Source organism: Kryptolebias marmoratus, linkage group LG7, assembly GCF_001649575.2.
Source record: "Kryptolebias marmoratus isolate JLee-2015 linkage group LG7, ASM164957v2, whole genome shotgun sequence".
NCBI lineage: Eukaryota > Metazoa > Chordata > Actinopteri > Cyprinodontiformes > Rivulidae > Kryptolebias > Kryptolebias marmoratus.
In genome coordinates this window covers 15,531,279-15,552,028 of record NC_051436.1, presented here as the reverse complement: position 1 = coordinate 15,552,028, position 20,750 = coordinate 15,531,279, and the positions used below count along the sequence as shown (strand labels likewise).

Below are 20,750 nucleotides of genomic sequence, written 5' to 3'. Positions count from 1 at the left end.
GGGGATGGCTTATCTCAGTGCTTTCTGACACAGATTTACACCAATTTGTGAACAATATTTGAGAGAAAGAAGCCTGTTGTGTACAGAGAAAAGTCTTTAAATCTCTGAGTTCAGCTCATGAAAAATGGGAGCAAAAACACAAGTGCTGTGCTTATTGTTTTGGTCAGAATAGTTAAGTTATAAACGCACGATCTGTTAGCGCTCAGGATATGCGTTGAGGATCATTCTCGGTGACTACCACGCCAGATTTTAGCTCGATATCTGGAACATCGACTGAGTTGTAGCCATGTTTGTGCTGGCTAAGGCGGCCATCTTAAATTGGGACAACTCTAAAGGTTAAGCAGTTGTAGATGTGCATCCAGTTCATGAAACATCTAGCTAGCACAGTCATTGTGTGCCTTCCAACAGTGTTAATATCAGTGTTAGAATAAAGAAAAATCCCAGTGAAAGACTCCAAATGTAAAAAAAGTTTATTACTGAAAAGGCATTTCCAGCTCGTCTTCAAGCAAGTCCTCGCCTCAGAGTTACAGTCTGAACATGTTAAAGACGTTGGTCACTTCCAGCTCTTTGCGTCACGTTAGAGCTGTGCTTTGAGGGGTTTTCTTTTCCCTACAACTTTGTGCTTTAAACAGAAACATTTCAGCATGTTTTAACTTTATACAAAACATAAAAAGAAACAAGAACACATTTCAAAACTCAGCTTTGTGTTTACTACTCATGCAGGAGAACCTTCAGTACTTACAAATGAGAGACTGCACTTCTCTATCTATGGATATGATAATAAATAACAAAAAAACAAACATACCAAAGGGAAGGGGAAAGTCGTATTTGGCTTTTGGCCCCCCAAAAAAGATTCACATCACATCATAAAGCCTGAATGAACTGCAGGGAGATTCTCACACAGGTGTAAAAGGTACCAGAGAACCCTTTTTTCAGTACAGAAAACTGAAACTAAAAACACACTGTGCATCGCAGAGCTACAGTAGCTCTTCAAATCGTATAAAATGGATTGAAAAAAAGGTCAACAAGCAGGAAGGGTCGACCTGTAAATGAGCTGAAATCTGATAAAAGCAGCTAAAACATGCAGAGCATTTAACATCAGCGTTATCCAGCCAGCCATCTACCTTCTCCACCCACTTTTCTGAGAGGGGAGGGACACCTGGACAGGTCTCCGGTCCATCACAGGGACACAGAGACAAACAGCCATTCACGCTATCACTCACACCTAGAGACAATTTAGTTATCAATGAACCCAACATGTTTAGGGTTTTGGTCTGTGGGAGAAAACTGGAGTAAACCCAGGTGTGTACGGGGAGAACATGTAAACTCCACCCAGAAAGGTGAAGCTGCGACCTTATTATGCTGCCCTCCTTAGTGTTAATAATAATGGAACTTGTCTCCATTCTGGGTCATACCTGTGTCTTAGTGAGTGTTTTCTTACCAACTCTTAAAGTCTTAAAGTCTGGGTTTTTCCTGCGTCTACAAAAGACACTGGAGCCCGTCAGGATCACTGCACGTCGCCATAGCAACAAGCCTAAAACAAATTAATTAAACCTAACTTCTCAGTTTGAATAAATAAAGTCATACTGTCTGTCATGGACTTGGAACATAACACTGGTAGGAAAGGAGTTAATTTTGGGCCGTTTGCTGTTTGTTTGTTTTTAAAGTGACTTTATATCAATTCAGTGAGAACAGAATTAAAAAAAGAAACAGTACAATACAGTGCATTAAATTAAGTCGTAAAAAAGGGATGTTTTTCCATTCCTGGACTTGGCATTCAGTTGATCCTCGCAGTCTTCTCTTTTGCTGATCAGTTCATGTACGATTCTGCACAAAAAAGAAAAAAAAACAGAGGGTTAAAACATTAAGGAAAAGAACAAAATCTTCTGTAACCATTACAGTGATTGTTGTATCATTTAAGCCAATAAATGGATGGATAGAAAGAAAAGGTGTGAGATCATTGAAAATCAGGAAACAACCGAGACTTCCGGCACGGACCACCACCGCAATGGTCGCATAGCCAGAGCGCTCCTGGTTGAACCGGAGTAATTGGAAAAACTCCCCAGAAGAAATATGGATAGAAGCAAATATAACACTATAACGACTTAAAAAGGGGATAAGACCACTTTGAGAAATAAACGCCAATCGACTTCGGAGGAGTAAGAGAGACGTTTAGCAACTAGCTGGTTGAAGCTAACAAGCCACGAGGAGCAGCGTTGAAAATGACCGACACGGAATTAATACTGCGAGAACTAAAAGGGTTTCGCCAAGAAAATAAGGAGCAATTTGAGACGATAAAAGAAGAAATTGCGAAGGTGAACACCAGAATGGAGGAGGTGGAAGGACGTATTGAAAAAGCAGAAGAAAGGATCCTCAACACGGAGGAGGTAGTCACGGCTATGCTAAAGCTACACGCTAAGCTAGAGGACAAACTGTTAGACTTGGAGAGTCGGTCCAGACGCGAGAATGTACGCATATATGGAGTACCGGAGGGATCCGAGAAGGAATCTACTATGACCTCCTTTGTCGAAACCCTCCTCCGTGAAGGTCTTGAGCTAAATGAAGACACTTGTGAACTCCACATTGAGAGAGCCCATCGGTCAGTGGGGCCGCAGCCGCCAGCCGATGCGCCACCGCGCTCCATCATAATTAAGTTCCAGAGCTTCAGAGCTAAAGACATGATACTCCGCAAAGCCTGGCAGGGGAAGGGCTTCACCTGGCGAGAAAGCCGCATAACCCTTGACCACGACTATCCACCCCTCATACTTAAAAGAAGAAGGGAATATGCAGAAATCCGCAAAGTATTGAAGGAAAATAACGTTCGCTTCCAGACCCTCTTCCCCGCACGGCTGCGCGTTAGACACGAAGACGGAACCAGAACCTACGACACGGTGGAGGAGGCATCAGAGGACCTGCTGAGACGAGGTTTCACCGTGCCGACCATCAGGCCTCCGGAGACGCTGATGGAGCAGGTGCAGCAGCTGTCCTGGACGAGAGTGGACCGAGGAGCTGCGAAGGGCGCATCCAAAGCTGGCGGCTCCAGATACAAGGAGAAGCTGCGAGCCTTCAGGAGAACAACGGCGGCTCCCTCCGAAACCTAGCTGAGATCTTCCCCGGACCGAAGACTGGGCGGAAGGATTTATTTTCAACCGAGTCTGGGAATAGTGGTGGAAACAAACTGTTGGATACTCCGGTTCGCTCGGGACCTTTTCACCGTTGGAGTTGGGACATTTTTTCTTTTCTCTTTTCCGTTTCTCGGAGATGAGACTGTTGCAGGTAAGGGCCTCTCCCTCCGGACCGAGGAGGGAGACTTTTCCCTTCGACCCCCTCGTGGGGACTCAACAGGGTCAGGGCAAAAGACCCCTGCATAGGAAGTTGCATGGACAAAGTGTATTTAGTTCTATATTTGTTGTGTTAGTTGTTTGTTCCCTGCCGGTTCTCGCAGGAAGGGGGAAATGCACCAAGTACTTGAGTGAGATGGAGGGGGGAATCACATAAATGCTGAACGGATCTTTAAAAGTAGCATCATTTAATATAAATGGAGTACTCAATCCAGTTAAGAGGGAAAGAATATTATCAAAATTAAGGAAAGATAAAGTACAAGTGGCTTTTTTGCAAGAGACACACCTCAATGACTTAGAACATGCCAAATTAAACAAACAAGGATTCAAACATGTTTACTTCTCTTCACACGGGTCTGGGAGGCGCAGAGGAATGGCCACGCTCATATCCAAGGCCGTAAATTATGAGCACATCTCGGAATATAAGGACAATGAAGGCAGATTTGTTATTATCACAGGCAAAGTTGAGGGAATTGTGATAACTCTCCTTAATGTGTACGTTCCTCCTGGAAGTGACTGGTCCTTTTATAAACAAATAGTAGACATAATTACAACAAAAAGTAAGGGGATTTTAATATGTGGCGGAGATTTCAATGTCAGATTAAATCCGAAAATAGACTCATCGAATGGGAAACCCGACCCAAAAAACATGGGCAGAAGATTAAACACCTGGATGAGTGAGGTGGGAATCGTAGACGTTTGGAGAGAGATAAACCCGAAGAGGCGAGAATATTCCCACTATTCACACGCTCACAATGTTTACTCCCGCATTGATTACTTTTTTATGTTTAAGGGAGATCTTTCTAGGGTAGACAGCTGTGAAATGGGACCCAATACCCTCTCAGATCATGGTCCAGTTCACATCTCATTCTGTTTAAATAACAAAAAAAGGTCCACACTGTGGAGATTGAACTCTAATATTCTGAATAATTCGGCCATTAGAGACAAATTAAAACGTGAAATTGATTTATATTTAGAACACAATGACAATGAAGAAGTGACTCCTCCTATAGTCTGGGATGCACTAAAGGCAGTGATTAGGGGCAAAATTATTTCTATAACCTCATATGAGAAGAGAATTAGGGAGAGAAAACTCCAGGAATTGGAAGAGAATTTGAAAAGACTGCAGATTGAACATGCAAAGTCTCCTAAAGATGACAACATTAAACATAAGATTACGAAACTAAAAAAAGAATTAAATGAGATAAATACTCAGGAAATTCAAAAGAAGCTTATTTTCATAAAACAACAATATTATGAAGTAGGTGGAAAATCCCTGAAACTTTTATCATACAGGTTGAGAAAACAACAAGCCTGCAGATCTATACATAAAATAAGAAACAATGTAACAAAAGCAACAGAAACTAACCTGGAGAATATCAAAAACTGCTTCCAAAAATACTATAAAACATTATATTCCCAACCACAGACAACCAGTGACAACCAGATTGATTTTTTTCTGGAACAGATCAATCTTCCAAAGATCACTGATGAACAAAATGAGAAATTAATAACCAAAATTACAAAAGAGGAAATTCAGTCGGCAATCAGGAGAACTAAAAAGGGGAAATCTCCAGGGACGGATGGGTTCACCGCAGAATGGTACAAAATTATGCAAGACCAACTAATTCCAGCATTAGAGAAAACATTCAACTGGGTTTTAGGAAATAAAGAGATTCCCCCCTCATGGCGAGAGGCAGTGATTTCAGTCTTACCTAAGGAAGGCAAAGACAAGCTGGAGTGTGGGAGTTATCGTCCCGTTAGTCTTTTAAACAATGATTACAAACTTTTCACCTCCATATTATCCAAAAGAATAGAAGTGATATTACCAGACCTAATACATACGGACCAGACTGGCTTTGTTAGACAGAGACAGACCCAAGACAACGTGAGGAAGACGTTACACGTGATGAGAGAGGTCACTCAGCAAAAACTAGAGGCGCTGATATTAAGTCTAGATGCAGAGAAAGCATTTGATTCGGTGGGGTGGTCGTTTTTATATAGAGTGCTTTCAAAATTTGGATTCCATACAACGATAATTGACACATTTAAATCATTATATAATAAACCAACGGCTAGAATTAAAATTAATGGAGATTTGACCAATTCATTCACTTTGGAGAGAGGAACCAGACAGGGGTGTTGTGCGTCGCCGCTCCTCTTTGCCTTGTTTATTGAGCCCGTGGCTCAGCTGATCAGACAGAGGTCAGATATAAGAGGGGTCACTATGACATCCGGGGAGCAAAAACTGTCCTTATTCGCTGACGACTTATTGATAAATATAACACAGCCCACACAAACAATCCCGAAACTCATGAAGTTGCTAGAAGAGTTTAGTTCAATCTCCGGCTACAAAATTAATATAAGTAAAACTCAAGTATTAACATTTAACTATGATCCACCATCCTCCTTTAAGACTATGTACAACTGGAAGTGGGATTCTGAATCTATAAAATACTTGGGGGTTTTACTACCTAGGGACCTCTCAAAATTGTCTGAAATCAATTACGGCCCTCTAAATGTGAAAATAAAGTCCGATTTACATAGATGGAATGTTATCCCATTTTTAAGTTTAAGCTCCCGGATAGAATCCATCAGGATGAATATCCTCCCACAGCTGTTGTACTTATTCCAGTGTCTGCCGGTCAGGATCCCAGCGAACCAGTTCTTAGAATGGGACCGATTAATAGCCAGGTATGTGTGGCAGGGTAAAAAGGCTAGAATAAAATTTAAAACTTTGCAATTAAAAAAAGAGAAGGGTGGAATGGGTCTTCCCTGTTTACAGGATTATTACCATGCAGCCCAACTGAGGCCTTTAGTCTGCTTGTGTTCACCATCTTACACGGCAGCATGGAAGGAAATAGAAGGAACAGCAATAAGAGGAATCCCAATAGCAGCCCTACTGAGCGATCATAAGTTACAGGAAGAACTACAGATCCCAGAAGACTCCATATCAGGGAGCTTCCTCAAACCCTGGCAGGAAATAGCTAAAATTTGCAGAATAGGAGAAGTATCTAAATTTCTGAGGTGGTGTGCCTATGATTCAGATTTTACTCCAAATAAAATTGACAACAGATTTAAGACATGGGTCTCAAAAGGCTTGACTAATTATTATTCATTTGTCCACAAAGGAATATTTAAGAGTTTTGAGGCCTTACAGAAAGATCACGGACTGGAAAAAGAGGATTTTTTTAGGTACCTGCAGGTGAGGCATTATTTTAATAAAAATTTGAAAGATCTTTTGGGGAGAAGTGGTTCAAGTTTCATGGAGGCATTTCTATCACTAATTAAGCCAAGATCAGATTGCAAAATTATTTCCAAATTATATCAGGCTACACAACTTTGTAAGCAGGAGAATACGGAATATATAAAGAAAAAATGGGAAAAAGAAATGAATGTAATAATCTCACAAGAAGGTTGGGAAGAAATATGTCAGCTGCCGTGGGTCTCGACCGGATCAAACACTTGGCGGGAGTTTTGCTGGAAAAACGTCACGCGATTTTTTGTTACACCTGTTCAGAGACGATTTACAACCAACGGGGATGCCTGCTGGAGACTGTGTGGGTTCAACGGAGCCGACCACCTCCATGTTTTTTGGGACTGCCAGGTATTGAGACCATATTGGGAAGAGATCCACAAACATATTGGGAATGTCTTCAATGTGAACCTCCAATTCAAATGTGAAACACTGTACCTGGGCAACCTACAGTTGAACACATGGACCAATAAGGACAAGAAACTGTTGGCTATTTTGCTGGCAGCCAGTAAGAAAGCCATCACCAGGAAATGGCTGAAGTCAGACCCGCCCACAGTGGATGAATGGATTGAAATTGTTTATCAGATTTATGTTATGGAAAAGATCACCTTTTCCCTCCGTGTGGAAAGAGAGAAATTTTACAAGATCTGGTCCAAATGGACTGAGTATGTGAAACCAGTAAGATCCGAGTTTATATGATTGTACTTGCGAATCGTGTCGATCCCCTTTATGTTCTTTTAGCTTTAATTGTAATTCAACAAAGTAGTGCAGTCCCCATTCTATTTGATTTGTTTTTCCTTTTTTGTTTTTTGTTCAATTTTGTTAATTCCTGTTATTGTTTAAATGTGTAACATGTAAAAATATTAGAAAGGCAATAAGGAGGATCTGAAATGGAGGAAGTTGTAACTAACAAATGTGATTGGAATTTGTCTTTCTCAATAAAAAGATAATTACAAAAAAAAAGAAAATCAGGAAACAACCTGATTCAAGAGGAGCACTCAAACCTTTGGTCACGTACAACTACAACCAGATGTAGGAGATACGACAAGTTAAAAGAGCTTTCACTTCCTGTTTTGAAGCTAAAACTGAGCTGAACCTGTAGGAGCTTTGTTGTTCACAGTCTGTATTCTGAGAGAAAGAAGACAGAAACATCTACGTTTTCATGTGTAATTTGTATAGGTAACAAAGACTATTGTTTGATTTGAGACATTTCGGAACATTTTGTTGAAAAATCTGTAAAAATCATCAAAGTTAAGCTACAATTGTGTAAAAGTCATTAAAGATGTTAAAACACCTCTTCAGTCAAATAAAGTCCAGCTTTCTGTGACCTGTTTCAACTTTAAATGATGTTTCTGCTGTGAAGTCTGTCTGAGCTGTAGAGCTGCAAACAGGCCTGGCTTTTCTCACGTGGTCTGCCAAAATCCCATTGATCACCATTAATTTTTTAGTTGTCCTTTTTTTGTTTCTTCCAAATTGTGTCAACGTTGTGCGACGATGCACCACTACACACACTGTTCCTGATCGAGCCTCCCAGCTCGGTGTATAATCTGCACGTTTGGTTTCAAAGCTTCACGATGAGATCCAGGTCAACACATTCTGAACAGGACACTAATAATGGTGTCAGTCCCTTCATAAAGTCAAATCTGTGCTCCTGTAATGGGTTCGCTTTCACTGGTATTCCAGCTGAGTATTACAGGCGCACTTCTACTGGGTGAATTGCAAAATAATAACGCAAAGCATTTTACAGAACCACCTTATTAGTCCCATAACAGCAGAACTCATGACAGCTCCTTCAGTCCTTCACAATAAGAGTCTCAAACATATATACACTAAGCACAGATCTCAAAACATCTGAGGCTAATAAAACTCAAACTACAGCCTAAACTGTTATATTTCAACTTCTAAAAAGTCAGAAACAATCTATAGTGACTATATGCCAGCATATAAAAGGTGAGCCCAATCTAAGTTATTCCAACTCACTCCGAGTGAATAACATTTAATTTAATCCAGTTTATTACAGTTAAATCCAGTATGGCAGCCACTACAATGTGTCTACTAATTTCCCCTGCGTGCTAACAGCTGCTCTGCAGATGTGCGCTGTCTGAAGCCAGCCTACCTGCCAGAGCCCCGCCCTGCTGCTGCTGCAGCTGGCTGGTGAAGAAGCGTTCCCGCTTGGACACCTGCTCGTCCCAGGCCTCCAGGATTCGCTGCCTCTCCCTGGGCTCCAGCGTCAGGGTGTGCGGGTGCACCTCGTCGATGTGGGCCCTGACCCCGTCCAGGCTGTGGGAGTACTGCAGCTCCCCGCACACCATGCACACCAGCAGCTGGTTGAGTGGGTTGTAGTCCATGAGGTAGCGGTTCCTCCACACGGCCTCTGACAGAGGACCCTCCTCGTCGTTGTTGCCAATGAAGTCTGCAAACAGGAGCTCCGACTCATCTGGAGACACAGTTAAGCCACAGTTAATTTCCTCCTCGTTGGACAAGTTGTTTAAGAAAGGCAAAAGGATGCGTACCTTCTATCGGTGCGGAATAAGTCGACTGTGGAAAAGGTCCTGAGTTGGGGTCCATGGACATGCTAAAAGAAGGAAATTTGAATGTTTTTCTTAAATGAAGCGGAAAAACAAACCTTGCTAAACAGACGCTCTATAAGTTTCCTACCTCAGTAGATGTTCAGAGTCCTCGGAGGAGTTCACACATGGACCAGAATCCTTCAGGGATAAACAAACAGAGAATACTGAGAAATACTACAGGTAAAGAACCCAGGACATTTTTTCAGTCTTGTTTAAACGACAAATTAATTTTAATACAAACCTCATTCAGACCATAACCAAAGACAAATTAAAGGCCTTGCATTCCTTTTTTCCTTGAAGGAATGCTCCCAGTTTGATCATTTTAGCTTTTAGCTACTGTTTTGCTACTTTTAGCTCTAAGCTATCATTCTGCTTCTTTGACCTTTTAGCTACCATTCTAGTCTACAGCTTTCCTCTTAGCTCCTGTTCTCCTAGTTTTAACTTTAACAACCCAAGTTCAGCTTCTTCAGCTAACTTCAGCAGTCATTCTTCAGCCAGCATTCACGCCTCGTTTTCACAGAAAAACGCCTCATCGCTCTAGTTTAACAATAATTTCACAGAACTCACCAACATTCACCAAACCTGTGACATAAACATAAAATGGTGGAGAAAAAAAAAGGTGACTTAAACTTGGTGTCTGAAACGTGACATGTCGCCAGCGGCACTGGGTCAGACCGTGGAGTGAGCTGCAGATATACCTGGGCGGGTTTCTCCTGAGCCTGCAGATCCTGGACGGGCAGGATGGGCCTCCAGTTATTGGAGACGGTCCTCGGGATCACGCCCTTGTCCTGAATGGCCTTCCTTGCTCTCTGCTCCTTCTTTTTCACTCTCCAGTACTCTCTCTTCCTCCTCAGAAAGTCCTCCTCCGACTCCCCTGGGATGGGTTTTGGAGGAACCAAGGTGCTTGCGGGGCCCAGCTTGGCGGGGGACCGTACCATATTCGTGGGGCTCTGAATCTCCCCACATGGGATTCTGGTTGGACTGAGAGCAGGATTCAGACTCTGGTTGTGGAACTCGATGGACTGCAGATAGATGCTTGACAGCGGGTTATCTGGGGGCTTCAGGGCAGGGAGCGACGGGGCCGAGCTGATTTCTGTGCTTCTAGGCGTCCACTCTTGGTAACATTGTGGCGCTCCATCATCAAAGTCAGTGAAGTTCTGTGACGACCCGACACTCCCACTGTCCTCCTCTCTGCTGGTGATCGGCAGCTTCACTTGAACTGTGTCCGCCGACTGTTTGACATCACATGTTGTTGGACTGACAAGCAGGACTTCGGGGATCCTGGTCTCTGAGGTCACGCACGTGTCAGACAGACTGGACTGAGAGGCTGCTTTGTTTGGACTTGCACCTTTAAAGTTATTACCCATTATGCATGGAGTCTGAAAGATAAAAAGACAGCAAGGAAAAGTTCCTGAGGTGAAATCATTTCATACAGACAGGGAATAGTCTTTCAGAAACAAGCACACACTGTGTAACTCCGAGTTTTCAAGGGCTCCTTTGTTTTAGCTGCTCAAGTGCCAAATGCCATGTAGAGATTACTGATTGACAAATAAAACTGAGTCATTTCATGTTCAGAAACCCATAGGTTCACTTGCAGATGTATTTCAATTTATCAATACAGGTACCTGGAAATCTGTAAATAATCTGATTATGTCTATGGCCTTAGAATGAACAAACAAAAAAAATATCCTGGTAGATCCCAAGGTGTTCCCAGGCCAAAGAGGATACATAAACTCTCCAGCAAGTTCTGGGTCTGCCCCGAGGTCTCTTCCCAGTGGGACATGCCTGAAAAACTTCCAAAGGGAGGCATCCTAATCAGATGCCCAAACTACCTCACCTGACTCTTTGATGTAAAGGAGCAGCAGCTCTACACTGAGCTCCTCACAGATGGTGGAGCTCCTCACCTTATCTCTAAGGCTGAGCCCGGCCACCCTACGAAGAAAGCTCGTTACAGCTGCTTGGATCTGGGATCTCATTTTATTCTGTCACGATTAGTGCCTCCTGACCAATACGTGAGGGCTGGAACTCGGAGAACTTCGCCTTTCAGCTCAGTTCCCTCTTTACCAGGACAGACTGGAGCAGACTTCATTACTGCAGACGAGGCTCCGATCTCCCGCTCCATCCGGCCACGGCTCATTAACAAGACTCCCAGAGACTGAGAACTCCTCAATCCCAACTCAGAAGGAGCACTCCAGCTTTCCCTGGTTCAGAACCACAGCCTCAGACTTACAGGAGCTGACTCTCGTTCCAGGTCTTGGAACTACACACTAACTATCCATCCGTTTCCTTTGTTCGCTTTTCCTTGCAGAATTGCCTGCCTCACCTAACTCCAGCGGTCACTGTGCGAGAGGCAGGGCACACCCTGGACAGGTCGCAAGTCCATCACAGACAACACTATCTAGTTTTCTAAAAATCAAAATCATACAGAGCCAATTCATAACAAAAGTCATCTTGGGGCACTGTACAAAAAACATTCCCATGCATTAAAAAGATTTAAAAACCATGTCTCAATTTCCTTCCACTTCACCATTATGTGCTACTCTGTGTTGCTTTGTCACATAAAATCCCAGTAAAATACTTTGAATTCTGTGGTTCTACAGTATGAAGACCTTCTGAAGACACTACAGCTGTTATACTGTAAAGCTGCTGTGTTAAATAAAAACTAAGTTGTAAAGAAACAAAAAAAGAAAGAAAGAATGATTTATTTCCTTTAAAGTTAGAAAACACTGCCACCTGGTGACTAACTAGAAAAACTTAGATTACCCGGTATATTTTATTTATTCTTCCATCTACTGTATGTAATCCACTGAGAACGCGCATAAAAACAAAGAGTAATGAGACAGAGGCCCGCTGGCATCAGGGCCTGGGGTTCAGATGGACATTAATGTTGATGTCCAGCAGATTCAGATGAAGCTGTTTCAACAATAACTGGGATAAACTAAAAACATTTTATATATTGAAGCACCATCATCTGAACATGGATTATTAAAACTACATGCTGTTGTCCTGCTCCCTCACCTGGCTGTTTGTTGGAAAAAGCTGGCAGCTGCTCTCTCCCTGTTGCTCCTTCTGCTGGGCCCGTAGGCGGGCCCTCTGCTGCCTCTTCATCAGCTTCCAGTACTCCCTCTTCTTCTGCAGGCTGGTCAGGCCGCTCGGCCCTGCGACCCCACGGCAGGACCTCTGTGCTGGCGGCAGGTTGTTGTTCCGGTACCGTTCCTGTGCTCGGCTCTGTTGCTGTGGCTCCGAGGGCTCCGAGGGTAAAGCTGGGATGTGGTGCAGCTTCGGTGGTTCTGGGGCGCGGCAGCTTTGGGGGCCCGTTTCTTTGCTACAAACCATCTGGGCTCCGGGTGGCGAAGTGGGGCCACTGGACGCTTCCGAAGACGGATTCGCTGTGAACTTCGGAGGGGTCTGGGATGAGAGCTCACCAGCGGCGTGCACCACCTCGCTGCAGGCGGGAAGAGGAGGGAGAGCCTCGCTAATCTGCGGTGAGCTGCAGACTCGGGAGCCTAATGGGTCTTTCTGTTCCAGTTCATCGCTACCAGGCTCCCAGCATTTTATCTGCACCGTCGAGTCCGGAGCCACGGGAGATGCTTCGCTCTTTCCGGGGAGGAGCTGAGATAAATCGGGCTTCACGTCTTGTTCCGGAGCGCCTGTGCTCGTCTCAGATATACTGTGACACTCTGAAACCGTGCTGAGCGACTCCTCCAGGAGCTTTTTCATGGAGGCCACAGCCAGCAGAGTGGTAGCCTGGCTGTCCGTGCTCAGGCATGGGTCGGGCTCCAGCTGCGGCGCTGGAGGTGCAGGTGGGAAGGTTGGGGGTTTGATATCTGGACAGATGGCTTGTTGTGTTGGAGAATCTAGGTCAGCTGCTGGCAGAAACTGGCTCTCCTGTTTGATCTCATTTACATGTGGCATAGCGGGCGTCGTGGAGGTGTCGTTGTTGCTGTTGTTGAGGAGATCTTGTGTAGTTGATGTACATTTATTAAGACTTCTGCTCATTTGCACAGTGGCTGCCAGTTCCTGCCTCTGAGCCCTCCTCCTCAGCAGGGCTGCGCTGGACCTCGCCTGCAAGACGCCGTGCTTGAGTCGCACGGCCCGGGCCGCTCGCTGCTCGCGCTTCTTTATCCTCCAGTACTCCCTCTTCTTCGCCATCTTCTCCTCCTCCGTCAGGCCCGGCTCTTGAGGCGGCAGAGACGGCGCGCGACTCGAGACGGCCATTTTCATGACACAGCCGTCGTGGTTCGATTCTAGCTTCGAGCCTGCTTTGTGAGGGGACCGAGGCTGAGAGAACGTGAGCTTGTCTGCACGTTGGGCTGCTAATTGTGAACTCGGAACAGCTGCGACGTTAAGCTGAGGCTGCGGTTTGATCAGGAGTAATCGTGGGGTGTTGTTGTCAGTGGGAGGACACAAGTGATGTGGAGGCAGAGGCTGGTTCACCGCCATGGGATCGACCCCTCTCCTCTTCATGTTAGCCCTGTGCTGTGGTTCTATTATCATGTTCTTTGAAACTCCAGCTGTGTTTGGATTCGTCAGAACTTTGGGGACGTTAGCCGTCAGCGTCCCGTCCTCTTTGATGAACCCTCCGATGGTCTCGGAGACGGGATTCGGAGCACTTCCTGTTGAATGAGCGAGTGCCCGGGCCTTTCTCATCTCCGCGAGGATTTGCTGGTAACGTTTCACTCTTCGAATCAGGGAGTCCTTCTCCCTCGCCCGGGTTTTCATCTCCATCGACAGCTTGGCTCGCTGTTCGCGCTTTTTAACCCGCCAGTATTCTCGACGCTTGACTATTATCTGCTCTGGCGTGTCTTTCGGATCAATTTTCGGGATGCCCGTGGTAGGAAAAGTCGAAGCCATCAAGGGGGGTTTGTATCGTAAGTTTCTCTGATTCATAAAGTTCCTCTGCATATCAATAAACCTCTGTCTGGGTGTTTTACATCGAGCAATGCCTCGGGGAACAGAATGATTCACAAAATGAAGGTTTCTCTGCGGTTCTGCTGGCTTTTTGACGGAGTTCATATCGAACGCTGCGATGGCTGTCTGTGCCACTCTGTTCCCATGATAACTTTGTGCTTTTACCTGATTTATTTGCAGGTTAGTTCCAGCTACTGAGGCCAACCCACTTTGACGATTAGCGGTCTCCTGCCTGACAGCTGGAATTGGCACTTTGACCCGAACGGCGCACTGCTTCTGACTTGCTCCTCTCAAAACCAGTTGAGTTGGAAGAACCGAGCTGGCCACGAGTCCCATTCTGTGTGATGTTAGCTTCTGGGAAATCACGTCTCTGCTCTGCGTTCTTTCTTTGACCTTCGCCAGCTTTGCTCTCTGCTCTCGCTTTTTGATTCGCCAGTGCTCTCGGCGCTTGGCTGCTTTCTCTTCCTCTGACTCCAGGGAAGGCTGTGCGCTGCAAACACCTTTAGCCCTTTGCGTTGTGATCAAGGCACTCTTTGTTCCACTTTGAGGTCTTGCCGTTTGGCCTTTTGTTTGGATGGAAACGGGGCCGTGTGGCGTTGCAGGCGTCGTATCTGTGGCCACCTTGGTGGGCAGGACTGCGATCTGAATGGGCAACAGAACCTGGGCCTTGAGTTGGGTTTTGGGGACTAATTTGCCCTGCATAGATGCACATGGCTGAGGTTCTGTTTTCATAGAGCTGCCATTTGTAAGTTTAGTCACTCTGACAAGAGGCACTGATAAACTGGTGCTTGGTCCGGTTCGGCTGGATGTAGGTGAAGCAGCCACACTGCTAACACTCATCACTGCAGGGCTTTTCAGTAAGACTGAGCTCCCCTTCTCTGCTGGAGCTCCAACGGAACAGGATGTTGGCTGCAAGTTACCGAAGACTGTGTTAACATCGTTTGTCTCCAGCCACTCGTCCTTTCTACTGGCAGCAGCGTCCGTTGACCTGATCCCAACTTTGCTTTCAGTCCTCGATGGACAAATATACAAGTCATCGTTACTTTGAAAAGGAGGGGACAATGCAGAGTCTGATAAACTGGCGTTCACCCCCGCAGAAACGTAAAGGTACGGGATCTTTTCCTTCCGGCTGTCGTGCCTCGGCTTTCGTCTCTGCTCTGACAGCCGGGCCCTCTGCTCTCGTTTCTTGTTTCTCCAGTATTCTCTCTTCTGGGCGAGAGTGGCGTCATCGTACTCGGAGGCTGGTCGGTAGCGATGGAACGTCAGACGGCCTTTACCTTTAGCAGCTGGCATGCTGTCACAGGCTTTTTGGTTCTCATTTAATAGTGATGGTTGGGGTTTTTTCGTCACAATGAATCAGCGCAGCCCGTCAGTCTAGATTCAGTACAGTCACCAAGTGTTTAGTGTTCGCCTTTAGATGCTGCTGAGAAGCTGACATCCCAGTGGTACGCAGGACTCCTGAGGAAAAACAAAATATTTAGTTGGATCTTTCTTATTCACTTTGCATCAAACACAAGTATTTGAAATTAATATAAACAATACGCAAATCATACAGATTGGAAAAGGATTTGTTCTGAGAAAAATATTTGTCTTCTGATGAAGATGACAACACTGATTAAAAAGAAAAGTGACGCAATCCAAAGTAACGCGGCTGTTCCTCTTAGCTCCTGTTCTCCTGAACCATTCAAACTAAACACTTCTAAGGAGGGTTGTAATGCCATCTTACGGTGACAGATATTATTTATAAGTGGAAAACATTCAACACAGCTTCCAATCCTCTCTGAAGTGGGCGTCACAGCAAGTTCACCCTGAGATCAGACGTGGCAAGGCTCAGAAAGGCTAAAGAAAACTCAATAATTACTTTACATGTCAGGCTCTACAAACCTCAGTCAGCGTGTTAAATAATAAACATTATAACGTATTAAAATATGGCCTGTTTGGAATCTTTGTCATTGACACAGCATATCAGCACAAACATTACACAACTGTCAAGCACGGTGGTGGAGGGGTGATGATTTGATGGTTTTGCAGCGACAGGACCTGGACAACCAGCAGTTATTGGACCACTGTGAACTCCTCTGCAGACCAAAAGGACTCTGGAGTGAAATGTGAGGCCATCAGACAGCTGAGGTCTGTATGACATCGGGTCAGGAAACAAGACAATGAGCCCGACCAATGTAAAACAAAATATTTCCAAAGGAAATTAATTGAAATGTTGCAACCATCTAGTTCAGGTCCTGACCTCAACCTTACTGAAACACTGCGGTGGGAACATGACAGAGCTGTGCGTTAACAGAAGAAACATTGTTCAAAATTTAAACCAGTCACAGTAAGTTGGACTTAACATCAGTCAACCATCTTAATGGTTTTAGATTAGAAAGTTTTAGCACAAAATATTCAACTTCGAGGGTGATATTGTCATGCACTCTAATTCTGAGCCAAAGGTTTTGCGCTCTTTTCACTCCCACGTACTCTATTCTTCTCATACAATTTATCCATCAAAATGTAGGTATTTTATTTAGTTATTTGACCAAGAGAGATTTTCGCTCATATCCCCTCTTGGTGCACAGTTTACACACCCAAAGTGTCATTGGCTGCCATTGTATCTGAGCCCAGAATTTGCTCTTCGCAACAGGAAGTGAACAGTCTGTCCATCTTCTCGTATCTCCTACATAAAACGCTGTAGAGCACAGACGAGCAAAATCAGGCCTGAGGTCCAGAACTGGACCTTGAACCAATTCAGCCCTCAAAGTCGTCATAGAAAAAAACAAAAATAAAAAAACTTAAAACAAATCTCGTTCACAAAAGAGAGTGCTTTTTGACTAAAATTGACCTAATCATTTCTTTGCCAAGTTTGTAAGGTCAAAGGTTGTGCTTATAAACATAAGGGGTGATGAATCCAAAAAAACAACAACAAAAAAACTAAATATTGCACTTTAAGCCAAGAGTTAATGCCTAAACTAACAAGCACTATGCTTATTATGGTAGTAGTACCCGTCACTCCTAAATGTCTTACAGGAGATCCATTTGTTCACAGCAGACTAAATCAAGTCTCAGAAAAATACCGCTTTTATGATGATGCCCTAATTCATTTCTCCTCCTTACTTCATCTGTTTTGCCTATAATATTACGCTGACTCAACATCAGTGTACATCTGCACAGAGGCAGGCAGTTAAATGACTGAGCTGGATTACAGACTCATTTTTACTCACCTTTGTGGAACATGTAGTGCCCAGGTCACCTGGCCTCACTGTGTTCACACAACTTACAGAACAACCACACACACACACACAACACACTTAAGACTTGGCATCTAAAGATTATGACACTGCATCTCACAGTTACAAGATACTATCCCAAAATTGTGACTTAGCATCTCAAATATGACTTTAAATCTCTAAGTTAAGACTTAGCATCTCATAATTAGGACTTAGCATCTCAAAATTATGGCTTTGACTCTGTAAGTTAAGACATAGCATCTCATAATTATGATTTAGCATCACAAATATTTGATGTAGCATCATATTTATGCTTTAGAATCTAAAAAAACATAATTTAGCACCTTAAGTTAGGGCTCAGGATCCAATAATTATGACTTAGCATCTAATAATTAGGACTTAGCATCTCAAAATTATGGCTTTGACTCTGTAAGTTAAGACATAGCATCTCATAATTATGATTTAGCATCACAAATATTTGATGCAGCATCGTATTTATGCTTTAGAATCTAAAAAAATATAATTTAGCATCTTAAGTTAGGACTTGGCATCTTATAATTATGGCTTAGCATCTCCAAAATTTGATGTAGCATCATATTTATGCTTTAGAATCTAAAAAAACATAATTTAGCACCTTAAGTTAGGGCTCAGGATCCAATAATTATGACTTAGCATCTATAAATTAGGACTTAACATCTCACAATTAAGATCTAGCATTTTAAAAATTTGGTGTATCATCATAATTATGCCTTAGCATCTAAAAAAAATCTAACTTAGCAGCTATAAGTTAGCACTTAGCATCTCATAATTATAGCTCAGGATATCTAAGTTAGGACCTAGCATCATATAATTATAACTTAGTGTCTTTAGGTAAAGACAGCACATATCATAATTGTGACTTAGCATGTCTAAGTTAGGAGTTAGCATCTAATGATTATGACTTAATATCTCACAGTCATGGTGTATTATTTTGAAACTATCATTTAGCATGCTCTGTCATAAATATGAGCTAGTATCCCATAATTGTGAATTAAAGGATCCCTTTTTTAATGAGAGTGTGTGAAATGGTCTTCGGTGGTTTTCTTACTGTTTACCAGTGAATGTTAAATAAATTGACACCAGCAGCAGCAGGACTCATTAAAAGACAAAGCGTGTTCACACTCATTACATCCCTGTGGTTTAGCAGGAAACAGCGATTTACTCGGAAAAAAGCGCAGACGATTTTAGCAGAATTTATATTTGTGTGCAGCAATCAGAAAGTGGAATTTCAGCTCGTTTCTGTCGCCTTTAGCGCGTTTGATACGAGCAGCCCGAATGTGGCCTACTGTAGGCAGAAACAGTGTTCCTGTCTCTTTAAACTTGTCCCTTTCTATCGCGCATTATGTCCGCCGAGAGACATGTTTTCGCCCCCTTTTTTCTCCTTTTTTATCGCCGAGACACAAACGCGGGACGAGTCGCGTCGCTTTAGCCCTGCGGTCCGAGCCTCCGGGACCCCGCCGAGGGAAACAAAGCTACATACGGGCGTCCACCGAGCCGGAATCCCTGTCTCTCTCGGCGGTACAATGGACACCATCTTCCGCCTCTTGTCCTCGCGGACAGCCGCCTGTCTGAGTCCGCTGCCTGCTTTAAAAAAAAAGGGCTTCGGACGTGACGGAGCCTGGAAACACCGAGAAGAAGAGCATGCACGTCGGTTACCTTTCAGGCACACCTAACTTTCCGGGACAGTTCATCGGAAGGTGTTTTTTTTTTTTTTTGGACAGACAGGAGCCCGGACACTGCAGCTACTTTCGGCAGGCAGCCGTGCTCCAGGCTGCCTTGACAACGTAAAGTACCAGGATGTAAGACCTGGATGTGTCTCTGTGTGGCCTGGACACGAACAGGAGACATTACTGTCCCCGGCTGGTGGAACGAAGCAAACACTGACATTAAAGGCGGAAAAGCCTCTTCTCTGACATCTACTCATTAACTAGGGCGCCATATTGTTTTGTGCCAGTGTCTGCCTGTTAGCAAAATATCTCCTGAACCACTGGGCGGATTTTAATGAGACTCTCAGAAAGTAGTCATTGTGTATTTGTATTTATTTAAAATTAATTCTACCCTATTTCAGACCTGATAGACTCTAGCCAACACAAAAATGGCTGTGATTCAGATTGAGCTAAACGACAGGGTGGTAGTAGCTGAGAGTCCTTCACAGGACAACAAGCTTCGACCACCTCCATCCATTTCTCAACATAAGATGATCTTAGTTAAAAAAATAAAAAATAAACTCTGGTATAAAAATAAAAAAAAAAAATACCGGGCGGTATGCATTCCTTCAAGGATTGTTGGGCATTTAGTTTATTGTCTGGTTCTGTTAGGAACCTCAACTTATGAAGGGTTTTGTGAAAGAAGCTATGTAAAATGGTCAACTCATGGACTCTAGCTTGATTTTGAAATAAAGGACCAAGCGACTGCCTCCAAACTCAACACCTATCTATCTATCTATCTATCTATCTATCTATCTATCTATCTATCCATCCATCCATCCATCCATCCATCCATCCATCTTGGTCAGAAGGCTCTGCAGGTTTTGTTTTTGTCTCAAAAGCTGAAATGTTTGTAACCACCGATCTATTGCTTGATTCCTGGATATAACTGTACAAAATAAACAACTATTTACCAGTTTATTCAGCCGATCACTCCTTGAAGGAATGCCTATCACCCCATGATAAGGTCCTGTCATGATGAGAAGTGACAGAGTTTTAATCAGACCTTTTGTACGAATGACTCTTGGCTACTAGAACCCTGGATTTTAGCTCCCTGTCTGTAAGACTGAGTTAGAGCCGTTTGTGTTGGCTAACATGGCGGCCATCTTGAACTCAGCTGTAGATGTGCAATCAGTGATGACTTCCTGAGAGTCTCATTAAAAACATCCAGTGGCCCATGAGATATTTTGCTAACAGGCCAAGCTGACTCCAACAGTTAATGGTGGCGTTTTAAAAGTTAGAGCTCAGAGTATGTGTTGGGGATGACCATCGGCGACTACCACACCACACTGGAGTTTAATATCTGTACAATTCAAAGTGAGTTGAAGTCACTGATGTGTTTGATAAGTCCATAAGCTGTGGCGGCCATCTTGAATTGTGCTGCCTCTAAATGTTAATCAGCTGTAGATGCACATTCAGTGATTAATTTCCGAGAGTTTCATTAAAATTCATCCAGAGGTTCATGAGATATTTTGCTAACAGACACACACAACATGATCGCCTGAAGGCGGCGGGCGACATCAAGTACAGCCCATGATGTTATCTGAACAGCTGATTCATTCTGAGGCACACCTGGGCTGCGGGGCGCAGTGAGCTCGTGGGGCCCTTAGGTGCCGCCTCGTGCCTGAAGCACCTCCACCGGAGCGCGGGTCCAACTCCGACAGCAGCACGTGCATTAGCAGCTTATAGGCATTAGCGCGTGCAGCTTC

The 20,750-nt window shown here is 44.0% G+C and overlaps 1 protein-coding gene across 4 annotated transcripts; it reads right to left on the bottom strand.

Moving 5' to 3' along the window:
* Positions 1-452: 452 nt before the first annotated feature.
* si:dkey-28a3.2 lies at positions 453-19,790 on the bottom strand. Of its 4 annotated transcripts, none has more exons than XM_037976431.1 (8): positions 18,992-19,790; positions 17,291-17,342; positions 12,186-15,536; positions 9,866-10,546; positions 9,256-9,305; positions 9,111-9,172; positions 8,714-9,034; positions 453-1,827 (listed from the first exon to the last, which is right to left on the bottom strand). In XM_037976431.1, the coding sequence occupies exons 3-8, from the start codon at positions 15,369-15,371 to the stop codon at positions 1,811-1,813; spliced, it is 4,317 nt and encodes a 1,438-aa protein (XP_037832359.1). In that variant the 5' UTR covers positions 15,372-15,536; positions 17,291-17,342; positions 18,992-19,790; the 3' UTR covers positions 453-1,810. The 4 variants fall into 4 exon arrangements, with proteins under 4 accessions (XP_037832359.1, XP_017282539.1, XP_017282536.1 ...); XM_017427050.3 differs by lacking the exon at positions 18,992-19,790 and adding an exon at positions 18,816-18,984; XM_017427047.3 differs by lacking the exon at positions 17,291-17,342.
* Between the last annotated feature and the right edge of the window lie 960 nt (positions 19,791-20,750).